At 36.6% G+C, this 23026-nt stretch overlaps 2 protein-coding genes across 2 annotated transcripts; one reads left to right on the forward strand and one right to left on the reverse strand.

Moving 5' to 3' along the window:
• The first annotated feature begins 10323 nt into the window (after positions 1-10323).
• LOC115967060 (uncharacterized mitochondrial protein AtMg00310-like) lies at positions 10324-11055 on the forward strand. The gene has a single exon (XM_031086148.1). The coding sequence runs from the start codon at positions 10324-10326 to the stop codon at positions 11053-11055; it is 732 nt and encodes a 243-aa protein (XP_030942008.1).
• Positions 11056-15201: 4146 nt separating this feature from the next.
• Positions 15202-17971, reverse strand: LOC115975945 (protein C2-DOMAIN ABA-RELATED 4-like). The gene is made up of 3 exons (XM_031097001.1): positions 17610-17971; positions 16266-16361; positions 15202-15739 (listed from the first exon to the last, which is right to left on the reverse strand). Exons 1-3 carry the CDS (start codon positions 17718-17720, stop codon positions 15449-15451), a joined length of 498 nt encoding a protein of 165 aa, XP_030952861.1. The 5' UTR covers positions 17721-17971; the 3' UTR covers positions 15202-15448.
• Positions 17972-23026: the final 5055 nt, after the last annotated feature.

Here is a 23026-nt window from a genome sequence, read left to right on the forward strand (position 1 = left end):
TGCCACAATCAACCGTTACCCAAAAGGAAGGTTTAAAATCGACCCACTTGAGAGTAATCCTTCCAACCTGCAACAAGCTGTCTCCCCAGATCCCGGATTACATGATACTTACCTTGTTGATGCTTCTGTAGAGCACGTGCTGGACATTAATCTTAGAACATATGTGTTTCACTTGTTAAGAACATATGTCATGATTTTATGTAATTGGCTTATCCTTTGACAAAACGCACTTTACTTGTATTTGGGTAGATTTAGGATGTTTTAAATACTTCAAGAAACCTTATTTCAAGATCAAGTATTGAAACTTTCAAGTCTGTTCAAGAAAACAAGTTCAGAGTGCAAAATCATTAAAGCTCAACAGTTGGCTCGACAGTTGCATCTATCAAGTTTAAGGAAGTTGTTCTTCATTCGATGTGCTTAACACCTGCTCGACAGCTGCTCGACACCTGCTATCTGTCGAGATTTAAGATTTTCAGAATTTCAATCTGATTTTCTTAGGATCCGTGAATGTGTCTTTAAGCTTTCTTTTCTCCTAACCCTAAACATATAAAAGAATCAGTTTAAGGGCCGTCAAAGTGTTCACAAGTTGCACAAAAAACTATGATCGGAGACGAAGTTCTTGCCGTAGTTCATCTCTTTCTCTTGAAGAAGTTGCTGTGTATGTGCACCATAAGGTTTTGTGACCAAGCATTTTCTTAATCTTCATCGTTTGGATGAACTGAAGAACTTTGCAACCAACAACCTTCTTAGTTGGTGATTGAAGTCGCGTAATGGGATCCGCGCAATTGGTTAGTCACGTATTGGGAGTCGTGCATCTGAAAGGGGAACTGTCACTACAGAACAAGTCCAATTGGGTGATGGGGTAAGGGTTCAACTGTAGGTTGGTAAGGTACTAGGATTCCTTTACTTGTAACCGCTTGTTGTGATAATAGTGGAGTTTCGGGAGTGGTGGCCTGAAAATCACCCGGTGGGGTTTTTGCCGTTAGGTTTTCCCAATTCGTAAACAAATCACCGTGTTATTTATTTTCCACTGCATATTTAGTTTATTGGTGATTTGTTTGTGCTACCACGCGTTGGCATGATAAACTGATTAATTAATAACTTGTCTAATTAATTAATTAATTTCTATCACAAGGGGTCATTCAGTTTGTGGCCTATCAAGTGATATCAAAGCAGGCACACTCTGATTAGGATTTAATATTTGTTGTGTTGATCCATTGACCCCTGTTTGTCATGGATAAAGGACAGTCATTAATCATACCTCCTTTATTTGATGGCACTAACTATGCATACTGGAAAGTACGCATGAGAGTTTTCTGACAGTCTTTAGATGAGAAAGTGTGGCAAGCTATAGAGATAGGTTGGACTAAGCCTACAGAAGCGCCAGTCGACTGGGATGATGCCAAGATTAAGGCGGCAAACTTCAACAGCAGAGCTTTGAATGCATTGTTTAGTGTTGTCACCAATGAGGAGTTCAAGAAGATATCCTCCACTGAAACTGCCAAGGAGGCTTGGACCATTCTCCAGATAACCTATGAGGGTACTAAGGCTGTCAAGGACTTAAAGCTTCAGAGGCTCACTACAAGCTTTGAAGAGATAAAGATGGAGGAGGATGAGTCTTTCGATGAGTTCTACGCCAAGCTAAAGGACATAGTGAACTCATCCTTCAATCTTGGGGAAACCATTCCTGAACCCAAGATTGTGAGAAAAGTGCTCAGATCTCTGCCCGAGAGATTTCATGCCAAGATTACGGAAATAGAGGAATCAAAGGATATTGACAAGATTCCTCTGACTGAGCTGGTTGGAAACTTGCAAACCTACGAGTTAGGGTTGACAAGAATAGGCAAGTCGGGTAAAAGCAAGAGTATGGCACTGAAGGCCAAGAGCAGTGAAATAGATGAATCTTCTGATGATGAAGATTCCAAGATGAAGTCCTACATCACCAGACAGTTCAAGAAGTTTATGAGGAATGCCAATGGAAAGGGTTTCGACAAGGACCGCAGGCAATCTAGTTCTTCTCAGTTAAAAGGTCAAGACAAAGGGAAGAAGGATGCTAAAGAAGGTGGTTAGTACACTGTTCCCTCAGGACCTAAGTGCTTTGGGTGTCAAGATTTCGATCACATGAAGTATGAGTGTCCTACATACCTCAAGAGCATTGGGAAGAGCAAGGCACTTGCTGTTACCTTAAGCGACACTGAACCTGAGGATGATTCCGACAATGAGGATGACGGAATCTTAAATGCCTTCACGGCCACTGTTAATCCTACTTATGGGATTGTTGAAGATGTGGTTAAAGAAGAGGAATTGGTGGAATCTAAGTTTGAGAAGATGGATGATCAAAATGACATCCATACAGCCTATGAGAAGCTGTATAAGCTTTCTGAGAAGCATGAGAAATTATATAGGCTAACCACCAAGAAGCTCAGTGATGTGGAACTTGACCGTGAGGAGCTTTCCACAAAGTTTGATGAGGCTAATCAGACTATTGGAGCACTGAGATTCGAGAACAATTTCTTGGCTGAAAAGACCAAGAAGCTTGAAGAGGAGCTGTTTCAAGTCAGAGCTCAATTGGAGAGGAGTTCAAGCGCAAAGCTGGATGAGATGCTAAGCATTCAGAAATCTACTTCAGATAGAACAGGTTTAGGGTATGGATTTTCTTCCTCTAATACTGCTTCTTCTAGTACTACTGTTTTTGTTCCTCCTGCTAATAATGTTAAAACTGAGAACAATGAGATTAAAACTGAATTAGCTAATGAGGGTAAATCTATCTTAGGAGCACCCCCTAAGTTTAAGAAGAAAGTTGTTAAAAACCCGAGGGTTAAGAAGGCTAACTCTCAAAAGTCTAAACAAAAGAAGCAGCATCTCTGTCATCATTGTGGAGCTGCCGGTCATACTCGACCAAATTGCTACAAGTGGTTTGCCACTCAACAGAGTAACGGCATGATAGCATCTGGCAACCAGAATCAGCTTCAATCCTCTCTTACTCCCCTTGGAGATCTTCTCAAAGCCCTTATGTTCCTTTCGAACTTGAATAGTTTTAATTCTTCTCCTTCACCACCGATTCAAGGGTTTGCTAGAAGGAAATTATCCTCCAAGGTGTGGAAGGAAAAGGGCTCCAAGTGATTCTGTCACTTTTCTCTCTCTTTTTTTTTTTTTTTTTTTTTTTTTGTGCATTACTTATGTGTTTTGCTTTCATGTTTTAAGTCAGTCTAGTTTTTATGCTTTGGTTGTTTAACATGTTTTTGTTTGGTTATTTTTTCAGTTTTTGCTTTTTTTTTTTTAATTGAAAAATCAGAAAATACAAAAACAGTGTGTGTTTTTTGTACATTGGTACTTGTGTACCTTGGATGGCCATTGAAACAAAGTCTTCTAAAATTTGTATCACTTGTAACTTAGATAAGCATCTCTATGCACAACTAAGTAAGTGAGCTTTGTGGCTCGTGTTTATGATGAGTACGATTAAGTTGTCTCTTAAACTTAACACGCATATCACTCTTTTTGATAGGAAGGACTAAAAAATCCTGAGAGAAATGCATAAATAACCATCTCATCACTGTTGCACGTCAATCATAATTTGACACCTGTATGCTTCGACATAGCAAAAGTGCAGTGTCAATGACATTTGTGTGCTTAGGCATAGCAAAATTAAAATGCCAAATATCATTGGGTATTTCTTTTCCTTCTCTAATATGCTCATGCATGATATGCTTAAAAGAAAAATATGCAAAGAATCAAAAGCAAAAAGATAAAAAAATGCTTTAAACATGATTGCAAGCGTGTATTCTAGGAGATGTGGGAGTTATAGGATGTACCTCAAAGGTGATAGTCCCCATCAAGCAGTTATGATTGTGTAAGTGAAAGTGATTTTCTCAAATCTCAAATCGCCATAACATGTATACACTTATGCAATCTTGTGATGTTTTTCACACACAACACGCAATATTATTTGCTATTCTTGATACATGTACAAGTACAATGTGATTTGGCCATCACAAGGTTTTTGTATGTATTAATGTATGCTCACTAAACTGTCTAAGACTTGTTTTTGAAATATAAAATTGGTTAGACTTGTTTAGTGTTGTGTTTTTGAAGATCCATGTGCTTAAATTTTCATTTGAGAGATGTTTTTGAGAGCTTAATATATTGATTGGATCGTTGGTTGAGTTGCATGTTGGATTGCATTCATGTTTGTGTTTTTCACATCTCGAAAAACTGTTTTTAAAAGCTGGCTTGACACCTCCTCGATACCTTCTCGATAGCTGGCTATCTGTCGAGCTTCCTTAAGCTTTTTCTTATCACAATCTCGCCTGCACCTCGATACCTGGTGGATCTATCGAGATTGGGTCTGTATGCTCGATAGCTTCTCGATACCTGGTGGATCGATCGAGCTTCTGTTCTTAAGTCTGATGTGTTGATCCTCGATACCTCCTCGACACCTCAGCTGTCGACGAGCATTTCCTCTACACCTCCTTAACAGATAGCTCGATATCTCTTGATACCTACATCTGTCGAGATTTACTAGCTTTCCTATATAAGGCTTCTGCGCAATCCGGTTCTCATTTCCATTGATCTCTCTCTCGATACTTCTCTGTTTCTCTCCCTAAAACACTTCAATCTCACTCCTATCTTGGTTCTCAAGGATTTTACAAGGTTTTTCAAGTTTTTCTTCACTTGGTAAGCTTCTAATCCTTTCTCATTCATGCATTTCATGTTTTGAAACCTAGGATTTGGGGTTTTTTGAAAAATTTTGGGGTTTTTCAAAATTGATGAGATTTCATTGAAATTTTGGGTTGGGTTTTCACTTAAATGTGTTTAAAACCTTATACATTGCATCACATTAGCATTACAATGGTATTGCTAGGCATTTAGATGTGTGCTATATGTTTGTGTGCTGTTAGGTTTGGATTGAGCTGAGCCCATGATGCAATTTCCTTTGCATGTCACATGTTCATACATTTCCCATGCATACGTACTTCTTTTCAATATATTTGATATATTTGAAAATGTTTGGGACTTTTCTGATTGTCATTCTTTCTCTCCCTCTCTGTTAGTTTACGTTAGTCGTGTCTATGGCACCTAAACGAAAATCCACTCCAGCCCGGAACCCTCTTCGTTCCGGTGCTTCTTCTTCATCTAATCCTACCCTATCTCATATCTGGTTCCGTGATGATGATGCCTTTAAGGCATTTTCAAAGAATTGTTCTAGACGAGGCATTCATTCGGAAAGCCAAGTCATTTTGACGGATTTTGCAAACACCGACCTTCCCTCTGTCATTCACAATAGGGGATGGGAGTCACTGTGTGACGTCCCGGTCACCTGTGCTCTCGTGCTTATCCAGGAGTTCTACTCCAACATGCACGGGATTGATCGGTCAGTACCTCTTTTCTTCACTCGCGTTCGGGGTACGCGCATTCCTATCACACTGCAGTTGGTTGCGGATGTGCTTCGCGTCCTTAGGATAGAGTTTCCTGACTATCCTAGTTATCAGCGTCTAAGGACTGTGTCTAGGGATAAGCTCATGTTTGCTTTTTGTGAGTGCCCCTCTTCTTGGGGTAAGCGTCTTTTTACACCATGTCGACCTTTTGCTAAAGGTCCCAGATTCATGAACATGGTGATGACTTTTGTTTTGCATCCCCTATCTCACTATAACTCCATCACAGAGCCTCATACTCAATTTTTGTTGTCTCTTCTTGAGCATCTTACCATAGACTTCCCTTCTCATTTCATTCTGTCCATTATAAATGTTCATCTAAATTCGGCGTTCCGTGATAAGCTCATCTTTCCTTCCGCTATCACGAGGATTCTACGCCATTTTTCCGTTCCTTTTCCCTTTTCCGACCATTTTACCGTCATGTATGCCATAGATTACGTTATCGTTAAACGTAGTGAGGCCCAGCTTCGATTGTGGTAGTCGGATTCAGCAGCTCCTTCCTCCCGTTCCGCTCCATCCCGTTTGGCTCCATCCACATTGGCTCCTCCTTCTTCTTCGAGCAATGTGTCTCTAGGAGATATCATGGTGCAGCTGCAGCGCATGGATGCTCGCCTCGATACACTCTCTACGGAGTTGTATCAAGTGAACGTTTGTGTCGGTCGTATTGCATGACGACAGGCATCTATGGGTGGCTTTGCTCCTAAGGCTACTCCTTCACCACCTTCTCCCGTGGCTTCTGCTTCTGAGGATGAGGATGATGATGATGGTGATGATGATGATGCTGATGGAGATGCTAGCTCTACCGATGAGATGTCTACTTGACACTCTTACCCTTTGTTATTCATGACAAAAAGGGGGAGTAGTTTTGGTATGAGAGTAGTCCATCTTAGGGGGAGAGTTAGTATAGGATCATTTTGTTAGGGGGAGTGTTGATACATTATAAGGGATGTAGTGAGGATAGTATGTATCTTTTCTTTTCTTTCTTTTTAGATACATTACTCTTGTACATGAGGTCTTGTGACCATTTATAGACATACATTGTACTTATCTCTTTCTTTATATTAATGTATGTTTTTTCTTTCACCTACCCCTTCATGTGTTGTTTCTTTTCTCTCTTTATACACATATTTCTTATACTTATATGCAATCTATTATCTCTGTTTCACACAAAGATGTCTTAATGATTTTTATTTAAAGTGTTTCAGAAATACAGGTTGTCAAAGTCTACTTGCCATAAATTATCTTCTTGCAAAGTTTTTCAAGAGTTTGTGTTAGGATAGATTTTATTGTATTCAACAAGTGAATATGAGTTGAGTGATTTATGACTTCTCTCATCTATTCATTTGTTTGTTGTGGTTTTGTCACGAATTGCTAAAGGGGGAGATTGTTAGGACATATGTGTTTTACTTGTTAAGAACATATGTCATGATTTTATGTAATTGGCTTATCCTTTGACAAAATGCACTTTACTTGTGTTTGGGTAGATTTAGGATGTTTTAAATACTTCAAGAAACCTTGTTTCAAGATCAAGTATTGAAGCTTTCAAGTTTGTTCAAGAAAACAAGTTCAGAGTGCAAAATCATTAAAGCTCGACAGCTAGCTCGACAGCTGTATCTATCGAGTTTAAGGAAGCTGTTCTTCATTCGGTGTGCTCGACACTTGCTTGACAACTGCTCGACACCTGCTATCTGTCGAGGTTTAAGATTTTCAGAATTTCAATCTGATTTTCTTGGGATCCGTGAATGTGTCTTTGGGCTTTCTTTTCTCCTAACCCTAGACATATAAAATGATCAGTTTAAGGGCCGTCAAAGTGTTCACAAGTTGCACAAGTTTTGAGCAAACTTTGTTCAAGCAAATTGTGACCGGAGACGAAATTCTTGCCCTAGTTCATCTCTTTCTCTTGAAGAAATTGCTGTGTATGTGCACCGTAGGGTTTTGTGACCAAGCATCTTCTTGATCTTCATCGTTTGGATGAACTGAAGAACTTTTCAACCAACAACCTTCTTAGTTGGTGATTGAAGTCGCGTACTAGGATCCACATAATTAGTTAGTCATGTACTGGGAGTCGTGCATCTGAAAGGGGAATTGTCACTACAGAACAAGTCCAATTGGGTATTGGGGTAAGGGTTCAACTGTAGGTTGGTGAGGTACTGAAATTCTTTTACTTATAACCGCTTGTTGTGATAATAGTGGAGTTTCGGGAGTGATGACCTGAAAATCACCCGATGGGGTTTTTGCCGTTAGGTTTTTCCTTATTCGTAAACAAATCACCGTGTTTTTTATTTTTCGTTGCATATTTAGTTTATTGATGATTTGTTTGTGCTACCACGCGTTGACATGATAAATTGATTAATTAATAACTTGGCTAATTAATTAATTAATTTCTATCACAAGGGGTCATTCAGTTTGTGGCCTATCAATTAAGAGCATGACTGGGCTGAAAAGGCTAATGGACCCAATACAAAGAACTTGGAAAAGGCTTAGGCCTTCCAAAAATAAAACTACGGCCCAGGAAGTTTTTTTACCATGTGCTGGGCCAAAGCGTAAGCCAGAGGAAATGTGTAAGTCAAATGACATAACTTTGGAAAAGAAACAGAAGCTAGCTGAAGAAGACAGTATGATGGCACGAACTATAACAGACAATATGGAATCGACGGTGACTGCTTGGCAGCATTGCCAGGTCCAATGAGTGTCCTAAGCTGAAATTGTTGGGGGCTTGGGAACCCCCAAACAGTTAATGCTCTCAAAAGAGCATGGAAAAAGGAAGCTCCCATTTGTGTCTTCTTAATGGAGGCGAAACTCTCTACGGATCAGCTAAACGCCAAAAAACAACACTAGGACTATAATCAAGGAGTGGTAGTCTCTAGTGATGGGCAGAGTGGTGGCTTAACTCTTCTGTGGAAACCAGGAACTCAGGTACACGTAAAAAAAATTTCCTGTTGGTTTATTGATGCTCATGTGTTGTGTACCACAAGACATTGTTGGAGATTCACAGGCTTTTATGGACACCCTAATACCAGTCAACGAGATGAGAGTTGGGCACTTCTTCAATCCCTTGGGTGCTCCAATCATCTTCCATGGCTCTGTGTGGGGGATTTCAACGAGATCACAAGTCAAGTTGAGAAAGTGGGGGGGGGGGGTGTTTAAGACCAACTAGGTAGATGGATCGCTTTCGAAGCACTATCCATGTGTGTAACTTCATAGGATACCATGGCTCACCCTTCACTTGGTCTCGCAACCACCCTACTGAAGGTAGAATTTACATACGCCTGGATAAGGCCCTTGCGAACAATGCATGGAAGTTGGTTTTCCCTAGATCTACAGTTCACCACATTCCCATGTCATCATCTGACCATTCAATGCTATCCATCCGCATGCAACAACCCGGTCCCCATCGGAGACCTCGCTCTCGACCTTTATTTTGCTTTGAGGCCATGTGGCTCCAGGACCCACGGTGTGAAGAAGTAGTCCAGGAGGCATGGCGTGAAGGACTTTATAAAACTGAGGGAGTCTCCATCATAAACTGTCATGCAAGTTGTCGTGATTGCCTGTCAGCGTGGAATAAAAATGAGTACGGCCATGTTGGGAAGCAAATTAAGAAACTTGAACATAAACTTTAGATTTTGGAAAACCATCCCATTCAAAACAGTGTCGAGATCCATGAGGTACGAACTACCCTGAACCGATGGCTTGACGCTGAAAATACCATGTGGCACCAGCATTCGAGGAATTTGTGGATTACGGATGGTGACCGAAACACTACTTTCTTCCATCAAAAAGCTTCAAACTACAAGGAAAGAAACTCCATCCTAGGCATTTGTGACTCTGCGGGACAATGGCAGGAGGATGACCACACTACTGAAACCATCATCTTGGAGTATTTTGAAAATATTTTCCGCTCAACTGGACATTCAAATACTTCAGTGCTCATTGATGCAGTCCAACCAGTAGTTACAGAAGAGATGAACACTTTTTTGACTCGAACGTTCACGGTAGATGAAGTCCACAAAGCCCTTAAGCAGATGCATCCCAAAAAATCTCCCGGCCCCGATGGTATGCCTCCCCTCTTTTATCAGCATTTTTGGTCTCTTACAAGTGAGTGTGTCATCAAAACTGTTCTTGATTTTCTGAACCACGGTATTGTATCTCCAAATTTCAATAAAACACACATTGTCCTCATACCCAAGGTAAAAAATCCCACAAAAATAACCCAGTATAGGCCCATAAGTCTATGTAATGTGCTTTCCAGGCTCACATCCAAAGTTATTGGCAATAGACTAAAAAAGTTTCTGCCACATATTATTAGTGAAGACCAGAGTGCCTTCGCGTCTGATCGCCTCATCACTGATAATGTCATTGTTGCTTTTGAAACTATGCATTACCTCAGCAAAAAAACTAATGGTAAGATTGGTGAGATGGCCTTAAAACTTGATATGAGTAAGGCTTTTGATCATGTTGAATGGAATTAACTAGGAAGAATTACGGAAAAAATGGGCTTCAATGACAAATGGGTTAATCTTATGATGCAATGCATTACCACTGTTACTTTGTCAGAATTAATGGAAAACCCCGGGGTCACATAACCCCTTCTAGGGGCTTGCGACAAGGGGATCCCATCTCCCCTTTCTTGTTTCTTTTCTATGCAAAGGGTCTATCAGCGCTTCTAAATCAAGCCACATCAACTGGAATTCTTAGAGGTGTATCGGCTTGTCCCCATGGCCCACGGATCTCCCATTTATTCTTTTTAAATGACAGTATCATTTTCTGCCAAGCCACTCCGGAACAATGCAGCCATCTAGAGAATCTTTTGACAATATATGAACAGGCTTCGGGCCAACTGCTAAATAAAGAAAAGACAGCTCTCTTCTTTAGCAGGAATACTCCACAGGACATGCAGGAAGAAATCAAGAACCGTTTTGGGGCAGAGGTTATTCACCAACATGAGACTTATTTGGGTCTACCTTCTCTGGTGGGGAGATCTAAACAGAACACATTCAGGGTTTTGAAGGAGAAGCTTGATAACAAGTTATCAGGATGGAAAGAGAAATTACTTTCTCAAGCAGGCAAAGAAGTACTTATCAAGGCAGTTGCACAAGCTATACCAACCTACACTATGAGTGTCTTTAAGCTTCCTGACTCTCTTTGTGACGACATGACTGGGATGATACGTAGATTTTGGTGGGACCAGAAGGATGGTCAAAATAAAATGGCATGGCTTAGCTGGGAAAAAATATGTGCTCCTAAGGAGAAAGGTGGGCTAGGTTTCCGGGACCTAAAAGCGTTTAATTTAGCTCTCCTAGCCAAACAAGGGAGGCGCTTGCAAAATAATCCCCACTCCTTGGTCCACAAGGTCTTAAAAGCTCGGTATTTTCCTAACACAGATTTTCTGCATGCTGAGTTGGGCACGAGGTCATCATATGCATGGAGAAGCATCCTCTCGACCCAGCCAGTCATAAAGGCAGGTTACCGTTGGCAAGTGGGAGGTGGTGAAAATATAGGCATTTGGAGGGATCGTTGGCTACCGCAACCTTCAACCTTCAGGGTGTTATCTCCACCAGGCTTTCTTCCAGACGACACCAAGGTGAGCTCTTTAATTGACTCAAACAGTGGGGGAGTGGAATGAAAATCTAATTAGCGAAATTTTTTCTCCAGAGGACACCGCATGTATTCTTGGTATTCCACTAAGTGAACACAAGTCAAGGGACCGTATAATATGGGCATATAATCCAAAAGGAAAGTTCACGGTGAACAGTGCATACAAAGTGGCCATATCCATGACTCAAGGAAACTCGGCTGCGGAAGCCTCCCATGGCGAGCTTCAAACCCATTTTTGGAGGCAGTTTTGGAATCTCCACATTCCGAATAAGATAAAGCTTTTCACCTGGAGGGCGTGCAAAAATATCCTCCCTACAAAAGCAAATCTCTACCACCGACATGTCTTGGATAACTCCACATGTGATGCATGCAAACTCGACCCGGAAACTACTGGACACCTGTTCTGGGACTGCCATCTAGCTAAAGAAGTCTGGACCTTAGCTGATTTGCCTTTTGATAGAACTGGGATTAGATACAGAGATTTCATGGACTTCTTGTGGGACCTGCTCTTCACCCAGCACGTCGGCACCGAGATTATTGAGCTCACCGTCACGACGGCGTGGTGCATTTGGTTTGATCGGAACAAAACTCGGCTTGGAGTCACCCGCCAGTCACCCCGTGACATCCTGGTACGTGCTCGAGCTATCCTTGGAGAGTACCAGCTTGCTCACCAACGGCCCTCCAATTAGTTCAAAGAAGATGCTGACATTCGGTGGACCCCACCTAATTTTCCATGGTATAAGACAAACGTGGATGCTGCTGTCTTTCCAAGTCTTGGCATGATAGGGGTCGGGGTTATTATTCGAGATCATGGAGGTTCCGTGGTGGCTGCCATGAGTAAACGCATGCCGCTCCCTTTAGGTCCTTTGGAAGCCGAAGCAAAGGCTTTGGATGAAGCTATTCTGTTTGCTAGAGACATTGGAGTACAGGACGTCATTTTTGAATCAGACTCACGTATTGCATGCCATGCACTTGCGGACCCCACCAATGCTCCAATATCTATCTCTACTATAGTGGCAGCAGGGACAAGTGTTAGGTTGCATGAGTTTAGGACCTTTGACATTTCGCATGTGAAAAGGCAAGCCAATAAGTCCGCACATGCTCTTGCAGCATATGCAAAAGATATTGACTCTCATGTAACTTGGGTGGAAGATTGTCCGCCGTTCATTGAATCTTTAGTGATTCAAGATGCTATATTTTATTCCTGATTTTTCAAATAAAGTTCACGCATTTCCCATCAACAAAAAAAAAAAAAAAAAAAAAAACTATCCGAGTTATGTTAATTGTTAAATGGTTGTATTAAGATTTCGGATCTATGTTTTACCAATTTGTTTTTTATCCGCCAAGTTTGGAATTTTTTTCCTATCTCTTTTTCTGAAGATTAATATTTTTATTTTTAGGAAGTTGAAAGGCCCCATTGATGGGTATACAAAGTGAGATTGGGCTTCAGTAATGTATGGATCGTGAGGAAAGATAAAAGGACCCAAATATGGCTGCTTATTTTCAACATTTTATACGTTTGGATAGAAAAGAGAGAAGAAAGAGTTGAGACTCGGGATTGAAGATGTTTTGAACTCCCTCGTAGTTTCTTTGTTCAATTTCCTTAAATAAAGGAATTTTGTTTTTAATGAATGAATAAAAAGATAAAGCACAAGCACCCCCACCGTATAATAAATCCATACCCACTAAGAAATAAATTAAAAATGTGAAGCAATAACTTGAACTTAGATTCAATTAGAGCAACAGTGGCTTCATTCAGCCTTCGAAAATTTGAACTTAGAGCCCATATCACATACCAAACCTAACCACTAAGCCACCGCTCCGACCTCCGACTCTGAGTGGTCAAATAAAGGGAACTTGGAATCAAATTCTTTTAACAATTTATCCAATTTATAATACAGATTGCCCACTTGAATTTACTAACTTAATCTTGGATTGCAGGGCCATTGAGCATGTTTGGATAGGTTGGCAAAAAGAGGAGCATCTCAGAACGAGAGAGAGAGAGAGAGATTCTATATGACACATGCCCCACCTTTTTTGTTACAATGTCTTTACTGGGATTCCATGGGTTGTCTCATCCCGTGTAGTGTCTGCAACTGTTTAGTTCATGTTTCTGTTACTGTTTGTACTGTGTAGTTGGAGTTGTAGTTTACTTTCTGTTTATTCAGTCCTGTGTGGCTGTTCTGTTTGTGTTGTAAAACTCTGTTAATGTGTTCCTGTGTTTATTTTCAATAAATCTCCCAGTTTATGCAAAAAAATATTTATAATAAATCTCACAACAAAATTTTTTCACAACTTTTTTCAGCAATTGTAATTTCTTTTTTTCACCGTTCACATCACAAAGGGGTTATAACCTGCTCTTTGTGACTGCAATTCTTATACCATTTGTTTCACCACTTCTTTTATACACCCCCCCCCCCCCCCCAACACACACACACACACACACACACAAAAAAAAAAGGAGAGAGAGGAAAACATCTATGTAATGTTTGTCCATGATGGTATTTTATGGTAAAAGATAGCAAAGGCTTTTTCTTTTGTTTGGGCAACTCGAAGTCTCAATCAATGCTAGGGAAACAAAAGCTCCTTCATGGAAGCATCCTCTGTCACCATCGCTGCCCAAACAACAATCAAGTCGCACTTCATGATTTTTCAGAACTTGGTCCAAAGAGGCAAAAACACTGAATTTCTTTTTACCTCAGCCCATCATTTTCCCTGCATCGCTAATCAAAGTCAATCATAAACAATCGATGAAGCTTTCTTATATCTAATTTGGAATTTTACATTTTTATATGCATGACATTAGTTGGTTTGATATGTCCCTTGGAAAATTTTGAATGTTTTACTTCAAAGTATTAAGTGGTTTGGTACTTAGATTCTTGCAATCAACTAAAATTCCAAATTAGATATAAGAAAGCTTCATCGATTGTTTATGATTGACTTTGATTAGCGATGCAGGGAAAATGATGGGCTGTGATATGAATTAGAACTAAATGGGATGTGAGTTGCTTAGAAGTTAGAACTAATTGAGAGATGACTAGCCACCTCTGCAAATAATACAAAATTCTCAAGAAAAGCTTTCAAAGACTTATTTTCACTCACATACAAAATTAAACTACAAAGTGCTTACATTCTAGTACTTATACTAGTTATTTGGTATTGATAGCCGTCTAGATGATTGGCAAGTGTCTAAATCCTATTGGATGCTTAATCAATTATCTAACTAAATAACTAGTTAGTTAGAAGAGGAGTAGGGTGGTTGTTGACTTAGCTACTGTTGCTACTGGTTTTGAGTCAAGGCTGCACATGTAAATAGCCTCTTGAAATGCCCTGCATCTAGACTCTCCCTCTTAAGAAGCACTTGACTTCAAGAGCTCTTGGCTGCCACAAAAATTGTGCTCTTGGCTGCAACAAGATTCGTATGATGTTATAGACTAATACAGTTGCCTTGTATCATTAATCTAATTCTGTTGCAGCACACCAAATGCTGTTGCTATACCAATGTAGATGCATCTGCATCAGGATTCCCTTTCTTTGAAAGCAAACTTGTCCTCAAGTTTGTTTGACCCTGCAATTTTAAAGCTTTCTGGTTTAGAAACAATGAAAGAGCTGAATTGCTTAGAACAATCAATAGGTGGTCAGGCACCTTTGCGAAGAACACAAAGTTCTCAAGAAAAGCTCTCAAAGGATTATTTCATTCACATAGAAAAACTACTCTACAATGCGCTTACATTTTAGTACTTATACTAGTTGTTTGACACTAGTAGCCTTCTAGATGATTGACAAGTGTCTACATCATATTAGCCAATACTTAATCAATCATGTAACTAGTTAGTTACAAGAGTGCTAGGGTGGCGGCTAACTTAGCTACTGTTGCTACTTGTTTTGTGTCTAGGCTGCACATTTAAACAACCTCTTGAAATGCCCTGCATCAATTAGATAGTTGGAACATTCATAAACTCAAGGAAGTACCGAAAAAGTGCAAGGCTTGAGGTTAAGGCCCGTTTGGTAGAAGAATCGTCACCCTTGCTCAGGCACTTTTGTATATTCCACAAGTTGTTTGGCCTTAAAGGTTGAAATACTCATGAACATGAATTAAGTAGGTAACTAATAATTCTATGATTGCTCTTCAGTTAGGACATTTCACCGCATGGATAGATTAGAAAACAAGAAGAAAAAGGAAAATTAGCAAATAACCACGTCTTTATTAAAAAGAAAACAAACGATTGTGCCATTCTGTTTACTCAGATCCCATATGATTGATAACAATACATGGGAGGATTACACTACTAAATTTCACTCCTCTTTTAACATCTATGAACAAAGGAAACAAAGTGAACAGCCTCATTTGTTGCCAAAAAAGGATGCTTCAATCCTGTATTTACAATAAGCGAGCCATTAAATTAATAGAGTAGATGGATCTACAAACCCCGGGAACCAGGAATGTCAATCCACTGTAACTGGAGTTCCACCTCGCCGCTCTCCACATTTCTCAGTCTAAGAACCATATTTTGAACAGCTTTGCCATCAGTCCAGATAATGCAGCTCTCCTCAGCTAGACAGTTTTGTCTGTTTGGTTGTACTCTTGAAATTATTGTTCCATTAGGAAGGCCTTCCAAGCGCATCTTTAAGGCTTCAAGAAATGAACCAATCTCAAACTCAGCATCCCCCATTTTATCATCCAGAGAAAATGTGTCTTTGTCGAATACAAACTGCAATCATAAGGAATTCAGAAGATTGAATATCAATTGAATGTTTGCGTTTCCCTCATTGAAGTAACGAAGTACACAGGACTATGACTTAATATCCCACTTGTACCATATCCATAACATTATTAGTGAAATCTCTTATACATATTTATTCATGATTTAAGCACAAATAGGTGATTTTCTAGTTGAATCTTAAAATTAACAAGTACCAAATTTCCATTCGGTAATTCAAATATTTAGTGAAGTTCCAGTATAGAATATCTATGTAGAGAATTAATAAATTAATAAATAAATAATAAAACAAAATTCGTTTAGGGTATCATGCTCTAGAGACAGTATTTCATTCCTGAGTAAAATTAACCTCATTTGTACTGCATTACATGCTGATATTGAACATGTTGTAGATTTCTTCTGTTGTATCATGGAATGAACAATACAACTACAGTTCCTTTAACATAACATGTATATCATGATAATAGCAGGTTTCCTATATAATTGAGCTCAATGTCACAAGAACTATAACACTTACAATCTTTATTGGAAGACTGGGATCAGCTACAGAAAGAGTCAAATCTTCATTCCACTCTGGATTGATATTCTTCTTCACTACACGAGTCTTCAGCTTCTGCATCAGATATTACCATTTACAACAAATCAGTTTAAATAACTAGCATCAAAAGCCAAAAACCGTTGCTCCTTTTTTCACACACGAGGGCACTAGCACCAAATGTGCTAAATGCTAAATTTTTAGAAGTGCAGTGTAGCATGTGCTATTTCAAATATGTGAGAGTGATAAAAAAATTTAAAAATAAAATGTATGTTTTCTAATATTTGCTTATTAATAAAACATAGGGGAAGAAATTAAAATTTAATTTTATAAAAGAAAAAAAGAGAGATTCAAAAGATTGGGTATGTTTCTCAGTATTCAACTATAAAAAAGGTATTTAGCTCAGCTGATTTTTTTTTTTTTTTTCCTTTGGGTTTGGGGAAGTGGAACCAAACAAAAAGTTTGATAGCCATGGTTTTGATTACTGTGGTCCAGATATAGCCATCCAAGCAAACAGTGGTGTCGACTAGCAGTAACTAGGAGAGCGAGAGACACAAACATACAAAGCCTAATTTCAGATGCAAATACTTCAACAAGAAAAAGAAAAAAAAATATATATATATATATATATATAAATAGGATTTGATTCTCTTATTCTGCCTACTTTCAATGGTAATTGCTTTTTATGATAGGACCAATACACAAATTTCTTAGTTTTCTATTATTTCTCAGTTTTTTTTTAATAATTTTTTGGTTTTTAGAAAAAGAAAATAAATACTACATATTTATCAGTTGAGCAAAATGGTAGCACAATTAAAAAAAAAATTGAGAAACTATTTGAGAAAATTTTAAATCCAAATAGTAGAGAAAATCAACCGTCATTATAGGCGCGAATTCCGATAGGGGTACTATACTAATTTAAAGACAGTTTTAACCGTGTTTGCTAACCCTTTGTCAGATCAAAATATTTTTAATTTCGACAGAAATTGAGCTTCAAATTTTTTATTGATTTTACTTATTGAGAACCTATCTAGAACCATGTTAACCAAGGACATACTCAGACAAGTCTTGCAAGCTTTATATTAAATTTTCTATGATCTAAAATGCTTTGAAGTTCAACACCAAAAACCATACTACTAAAATACAAAAATTAGATCAAGCCCTTTACAATCAATCATAAAAGATTGCGGTTTTCACACAAAACAAGCATGGAGCAAAACATATAATAAGTCCCAAGAGAAGACCATCAAAACCCAAAAACCCAGAAACAAAGAAATGCATACAGAGAAGCAAGAAAACTCCAAAATAGCTTAAATCTTTTTTTACCTGCTTGCCCATTTTGATAACAACATAAGGATCACTGCTTCTGACATCCCTGACTGCAAGGTTCACCCCTCTATGGACATGAATCCTAAGCAGACCCAAAAGGTTCTCCATCTCAGGGAAAAAAAATACAAATTTTTGACCAAAAAAAAACCAGTAGAACACAAAGGAAATGAAAGGACTTGTTGCTTTATGTAATGGCTTTGAATATTGAATACCCTTTTACTTAGGCAGAGTGGAGAACTAGTTGAAAAAATAGTTAGACACTATCAAAGCCTAACCCAATTGTCCTAATATAACCAAAGAAAGAAGACCAAGAACCACGACCTATTCAATCATAAAAAGAAAAACCAAGTCCTAGGTTTGGCAAGTTCCAATATTTTATACAGTTCATAAATAGTGTAACAAACCGGTGGGATCCGGATGTAATTTTGATTTGATGGGTAAAAACCAGAAATACGCGCATAAAGGACTCTGTCACTGTTCAGTGGGAATGAGTTGTTTTTTTCAAACTTATTAACGGCAGTGAGGTAACGTGTTTAAGTCCATATATTTAGTTTTTAAATAATATTATATATATATATATATATTTTTTTTTTTATATTTTTTTACTTATATATATTTTTTTAAAATTAAAATTATTATTTAAATACACATACCAAACCGATCTTAATTATTTATCCAAGCTTGATTTGAATATATTGAGAAGACTATGGGGTTGTGATAATATTTCATATATCACCCCCAAAGAAAATTTCATATTTGTCAAAGTTTATAAATTATAATTATGGCTCTGGGCCAGACCTGTCCAGAGGTCCAAGGCGGCTGACACGCCTCGTTGCATTCTATTATTATTATTATTATATTTTTACCTCACACTTCTTTGACTTTGTCTTCTAGAGTTTATACTTTGGAGGCTTCTTACACTCCTCTCTCTCCCCCCTCTTTATTTCGTTTTTTTTTTTTTTTTTTTTTTTTTTGTTTTTTCATTTAAATTTAAGTGAAATTCTTTTGTTACCCTTGATTACACAGTGATTAAAAACAACGAAAATTTTATTGGAGATTGGTGGATTGTAAGGTTTTTATTTATTTATTTTAATATATCAATAACTGAGATCAAGGAGTTCAATTTTATTGGAGATTGGTGGATTGTAAGTTTTTTTTTTTTTTTTTCTTCTAATATATCAATAATTGAAATTAGGGAGTTTTGATACTTTTCAACTTTAAATATCTTCCTTAAAAATACCAAAAGGTTTCAGCCAATTGAGTTACAATATTTTACATTAACAAACCGTAATTTATTATCCAATTCACATTTTATGTATTTAATAATTATTAAATTATAGAAAAGTCATAGCTTGAACTATTTTAACTCTTATAGTTCTTATCTCCAATCAGCTTAATATAGAGTCTATTATTAATGTGTTAACACTATTAGAAGATCTCCTAAGTTGCCCATAACTTGCCTTATTTGATTTTTCTTGATTATCTGTGTAGCCAACCAAAGACCTTATCTTTAAAAGAATGAAGGTTTTTTTTTTTTTTTTGGATGGAAAAGAATGAAGGTTAAGATTACTGAAACCATAAAGAGAAATCATTGTAACATTAAACACCTTCTTCTTCTTTAAACTTACATACTTATGAGAGGAGATTATTATCCAAAATAAGGCATATTAACATGGTTTTTTTGTTGCCATTTAAATTATTGACATAGTTTTTTTAGGCAAATTATACATTTTTTTATATGTAAACTACTTAACATAACACCTGAGTAATCCATTAGGCACGTCGGTATCTTATGTGAGTCAGTTGATAATTTGATAATAAGGATAACATTGTAATGTGTTAAAAAAAAAAAAAAAGATGAAATTACATAATTAATTCTTTGATGACAAAAATAAAATTAATTTTAAAAGTTGGGGACAAAATATACTTAATCTTTTTAAAGTTAAGGGGTGTTTGATAGAGTAATTTGAGTAATGTTGTTTGTAGTTTTTTGAAATATATGTGAGTAAAAAAATATATAAAAAAATATATAATATTGTTTAAAATGTAAAAATGTAAGTTTGAGTTGTAATCCCAAATAGGCTAAATACTTCAATAACTTTAAACTATTTAAGTGTACAGTCAATGTTTTTTTTGTTTTATTTATGAATCAATGTACAGTAAGCTAAAAACAGTTAAATTAAAACATCCCAATTCCCAAGGCATGACTTATTATAGTCAAAGGCCAAACATGGAGAAAAGTCAGTTGCTTAATGTGTAAGCATTTGCAGAAACCGTGTAAAATTGCGGCATCTAGATTTACGTTTGTAGTTCTCAAAGTCTCAAGACTCTGTAGTCAACGGAGCAAGACCTAATAATCATGGTTTTAAATTTTTAATGTAATTTTTTTTCTTCGATAATCAGTTTACAGCGTGGTCCTTCTCAAATAATAATAATAAAAGTTTAGAGCGTGGTTAGACACATTGTGTATGTATAACTAACCTAAAGCACGATTCTTAAAATAAATAAACTAAAGCATACTTCTTTCTTTTTTAATTATTTTTCCCCACTTAGGTAAAAGCATGGTCGATTGAAATTCATAAAATAAGCGGTTAGTGAAAAGATTATGAACTCAACAAGGCTCTTCTAAAAAATAAAATAAAAAAATAGTGGGTTCCAATTAGCTTAATTGACAATGATGGAGTCAAGACTTGGAGTTAAGGGGACGGTTTTATTGTTAGCTACATGCGGTGACTTTGGTTTTTGGTTCTACTGCTTACTTCTTAGCCAATAGAGGTTTTCTTTTATTAATTTTTTTTTTAATTTTATGTGTGTGTAGAGCGTGTCTTTTGTTGGTAAGAACAAAATTATTTTGTTTAAAGTTTTTTAAAGGGCTAAGTTGTTTGTTTTTGGTAAAATTAGTTGATTAATCTCCAAAAAAAAAAAAAAAAATAGCTTTGCAATCGCCTATTAGTTATTTTTGTTGTTGGACTAATATTTTGGGCTTGTGTGTGTAAATATATATATATATATATATATATTAGATTTTAGATCGATAAATTTTATTATAGACTTTAAAAGGAAGAAAATATTATATCTACAAAATTTTTTACAAATTGTTGTTGTGATTAGTGGTTATTAGTAAGTTAAAAAATGATGAACTCAAATGCAAACTAGTAAGAATTTGTTACCTCAATAATTTGTAAAAATGTTGTAAAAAAAGTTTGTAACTGTAGCATTTTTCTTATAATGATCATTAAGGAAGAACAAAATGTAATTTTATTGAATAAAATTACTAAAATTAGTACCTAAATATATAGTTATATAATTATATTATTTAAAAAAAAATTGGGAGGGGGGGGGGGCATTGCCCCCGGTCCATGAATGGCTCCATCCATGTTAATTGATAAAGTCTTTAAAAATTAAATAAGATATCAAGAAAAAAAAAATTCAACGAGGCAACAACTGAATTACTGATTGATTGACAAAATAATAACAATAATTACTGATTAAGGGTGCTACGTACTGAATGCTTATTCATTTGCCAACCCCATGTGGACCTTCCTTGGTTACTCCTTTCATATATAAATATATATTCGATATTTTTAATAATGAGAATGACTAGTTGACTACTCCCTTTTAAATTTTTTTTTTTTTTTTTAATTTTCCAGTAAGTAATGAAAACGACTAATCGGTTGCACTTATCTCTAAAACTCTCTCACATGCTAATCAGTCAATTAACATGTGGAGACATCCCTATCAAAAAAAAAAAAAAAACATGTGGAGACATCGCTTAGTCCAATTAGTGATGTTTTTTTTAAGATCCTAACTTACTCTAACCTTTATTCCAAATTGAGAGTTTCGAAATGATGAGAGGATTAGCTTGTTTTGTAATCCTACTTCAGACAAAAACATAATAAGTAACAAAATTTGCTTAGTTGTGTGATTCTTTTATTACAGTGCCCGCAATTAACGGTTGGTCTTTCTTTTTCTTTTTCTTTCATAAAGTCTTTCAATTCTACTGTAATCATAACTCATAATAAGGTATAATAGTGCTCTAGACTCTAGAGGCAGCAATCAAAAGGGTGCACAACCACAAATTCTAGCTAATTTAAGGGTTGTTGCTTTTATATTTTTGGCAAAAATTGAAATTACACCGTTTAAATCTAGTCAATTGTCATTTTAGTACTTTAAATTTGATTTTTGTCATTTTAATTCATTAAGTTCTTATATGTTATTACCGTTAGTCCAAGTCCAACCATTCAATCTTTCATTAAACCAGGCCTCTAAAAAAATTCATTTTTTAATATTGAAATCTATTATATTTTCTTTTAGATAAATAAATTTGAAAATCGAAAATAAAATTACCAAACGGTACAAAGATTTTGTACAAGACAATTGCAATAATCCCAAACCCAAATCTTACAAAATATTGTCCAATTCCGCAAAAAATTCTAATAATCCAATCCCAAATTATCCCAGAAAATCTTCTCAAAAAAAAAAAAAAAAAAAAAGATCCCAAAACTTTTCAAATTCGTAACTCACCAAAATGCAATTGCCCATATCCCCATTATCAGACTCAACCTCAAGGTGGATTAAGCCAACAATTTGGAAAATTCTATTTTCATAGGAAACAAATAGACTCACAAGAGAGAGAAAAAAAGGGAAAAAAAAAAAAAAAAAAGTGAACATGCAAACCAAACATATCCAAACTCTACACAAAACAAATCACTTCTAAACCTCCATTCCAAAATTCAAATTACAACCAAAAGCTTGCCAGATTTTGCTTACTTTCCTCTTCTCTGTCACCACCCAAAACGGATGTGTCTAGTTTTTAAAATCAATTTCAGCTCATTTTTCAATTTTAAATCGAATCCCAATTTGTCTAATACCTCTTCAAAGCTCCATCCAGCCTTTTGAAGCAAGTTCAAAAACTAATTTACTTTCAAAGTAAAGCATCGAGAACCTTCAAAGAACCCTTAGGTTGAGACATGGATAATTTCGGATATATTTGACTCACTTTACCTACTTGACCTCAAAGTAGATCCTCTCTTCGTCCCCCTCTACATTGACAAGCCACTCATGGTGGTGGGTGATGGTCTTACCAAAAATTACTCTCTCTCTCTCTCTCTCTCACACATGCGCACAAGACTCATGAGAGCTATATTTTTTATTTTTTAATATAACTAAATTTTTAGTATAAAAAATTAGGAAAAAAAAACCCAAAATTATGTCATTTTAGAGGGGGGTTTAACTACAAATTTTATGGATGGATAAGCGATAATAATATATGAGAATTTAATGGACTAAAATACAAAAAACAAAACAAACAAACTTAAAAGACTAAAAATAATAATTGACTAAATTTGAAGAATATAATTAGAATTTTGCCTACTTATTTTTTTATTATTTACAACTAGACATAATATAGTAGG

The sequence above is a fragment of the Quercus lobata genome, chromosome 2, assembly GCF_001633185.2.
Source record: "Quercus lobata isolate SW786 chromosome 2, ValleyOak3.0 Primary Assembly, whole genome shotgun sequence".
Taxonomy (NCBI): Eukaryota; Viridiplantae; Streptophyta; class Magnoliopsida; order Fagales; family Fagaceae; genus Quercus; species Quercus lobata.

Excerpts from the sequence above, each read along its gene's own strand:
- LOC115975945 (XM_031097001.1), bottom strand. The coding sequence starts at position 17,720 with ATGGAGAACCTTTTGGGTCTGCTTAGGATTCATGTCCATAGAGGGGTG. Across the intron at positions 16,362-17,609 it reads TTATCAAAATGGGCAAGCAG|AAGCTGAAGACTCGTGTAGT; the intron begins GTAAAAAAAGAT and ends TATCTGATGCAG. Across the intron at positions 15,740-16,265 it reads CCAGTCTTCCAATAAAGATT|TTTGTATTCGACAAAGACAC; the intron begins GTAAGTGTTATA and ends TTATGATTGCAG.
- LOC115967060 (XM_031086148.1), top strand. The coding sequence starts at position 10,324 with ATGCAGGAAGAAATCAAGAACCGTTTTGGGGCAGAGGTTATTCACCAA.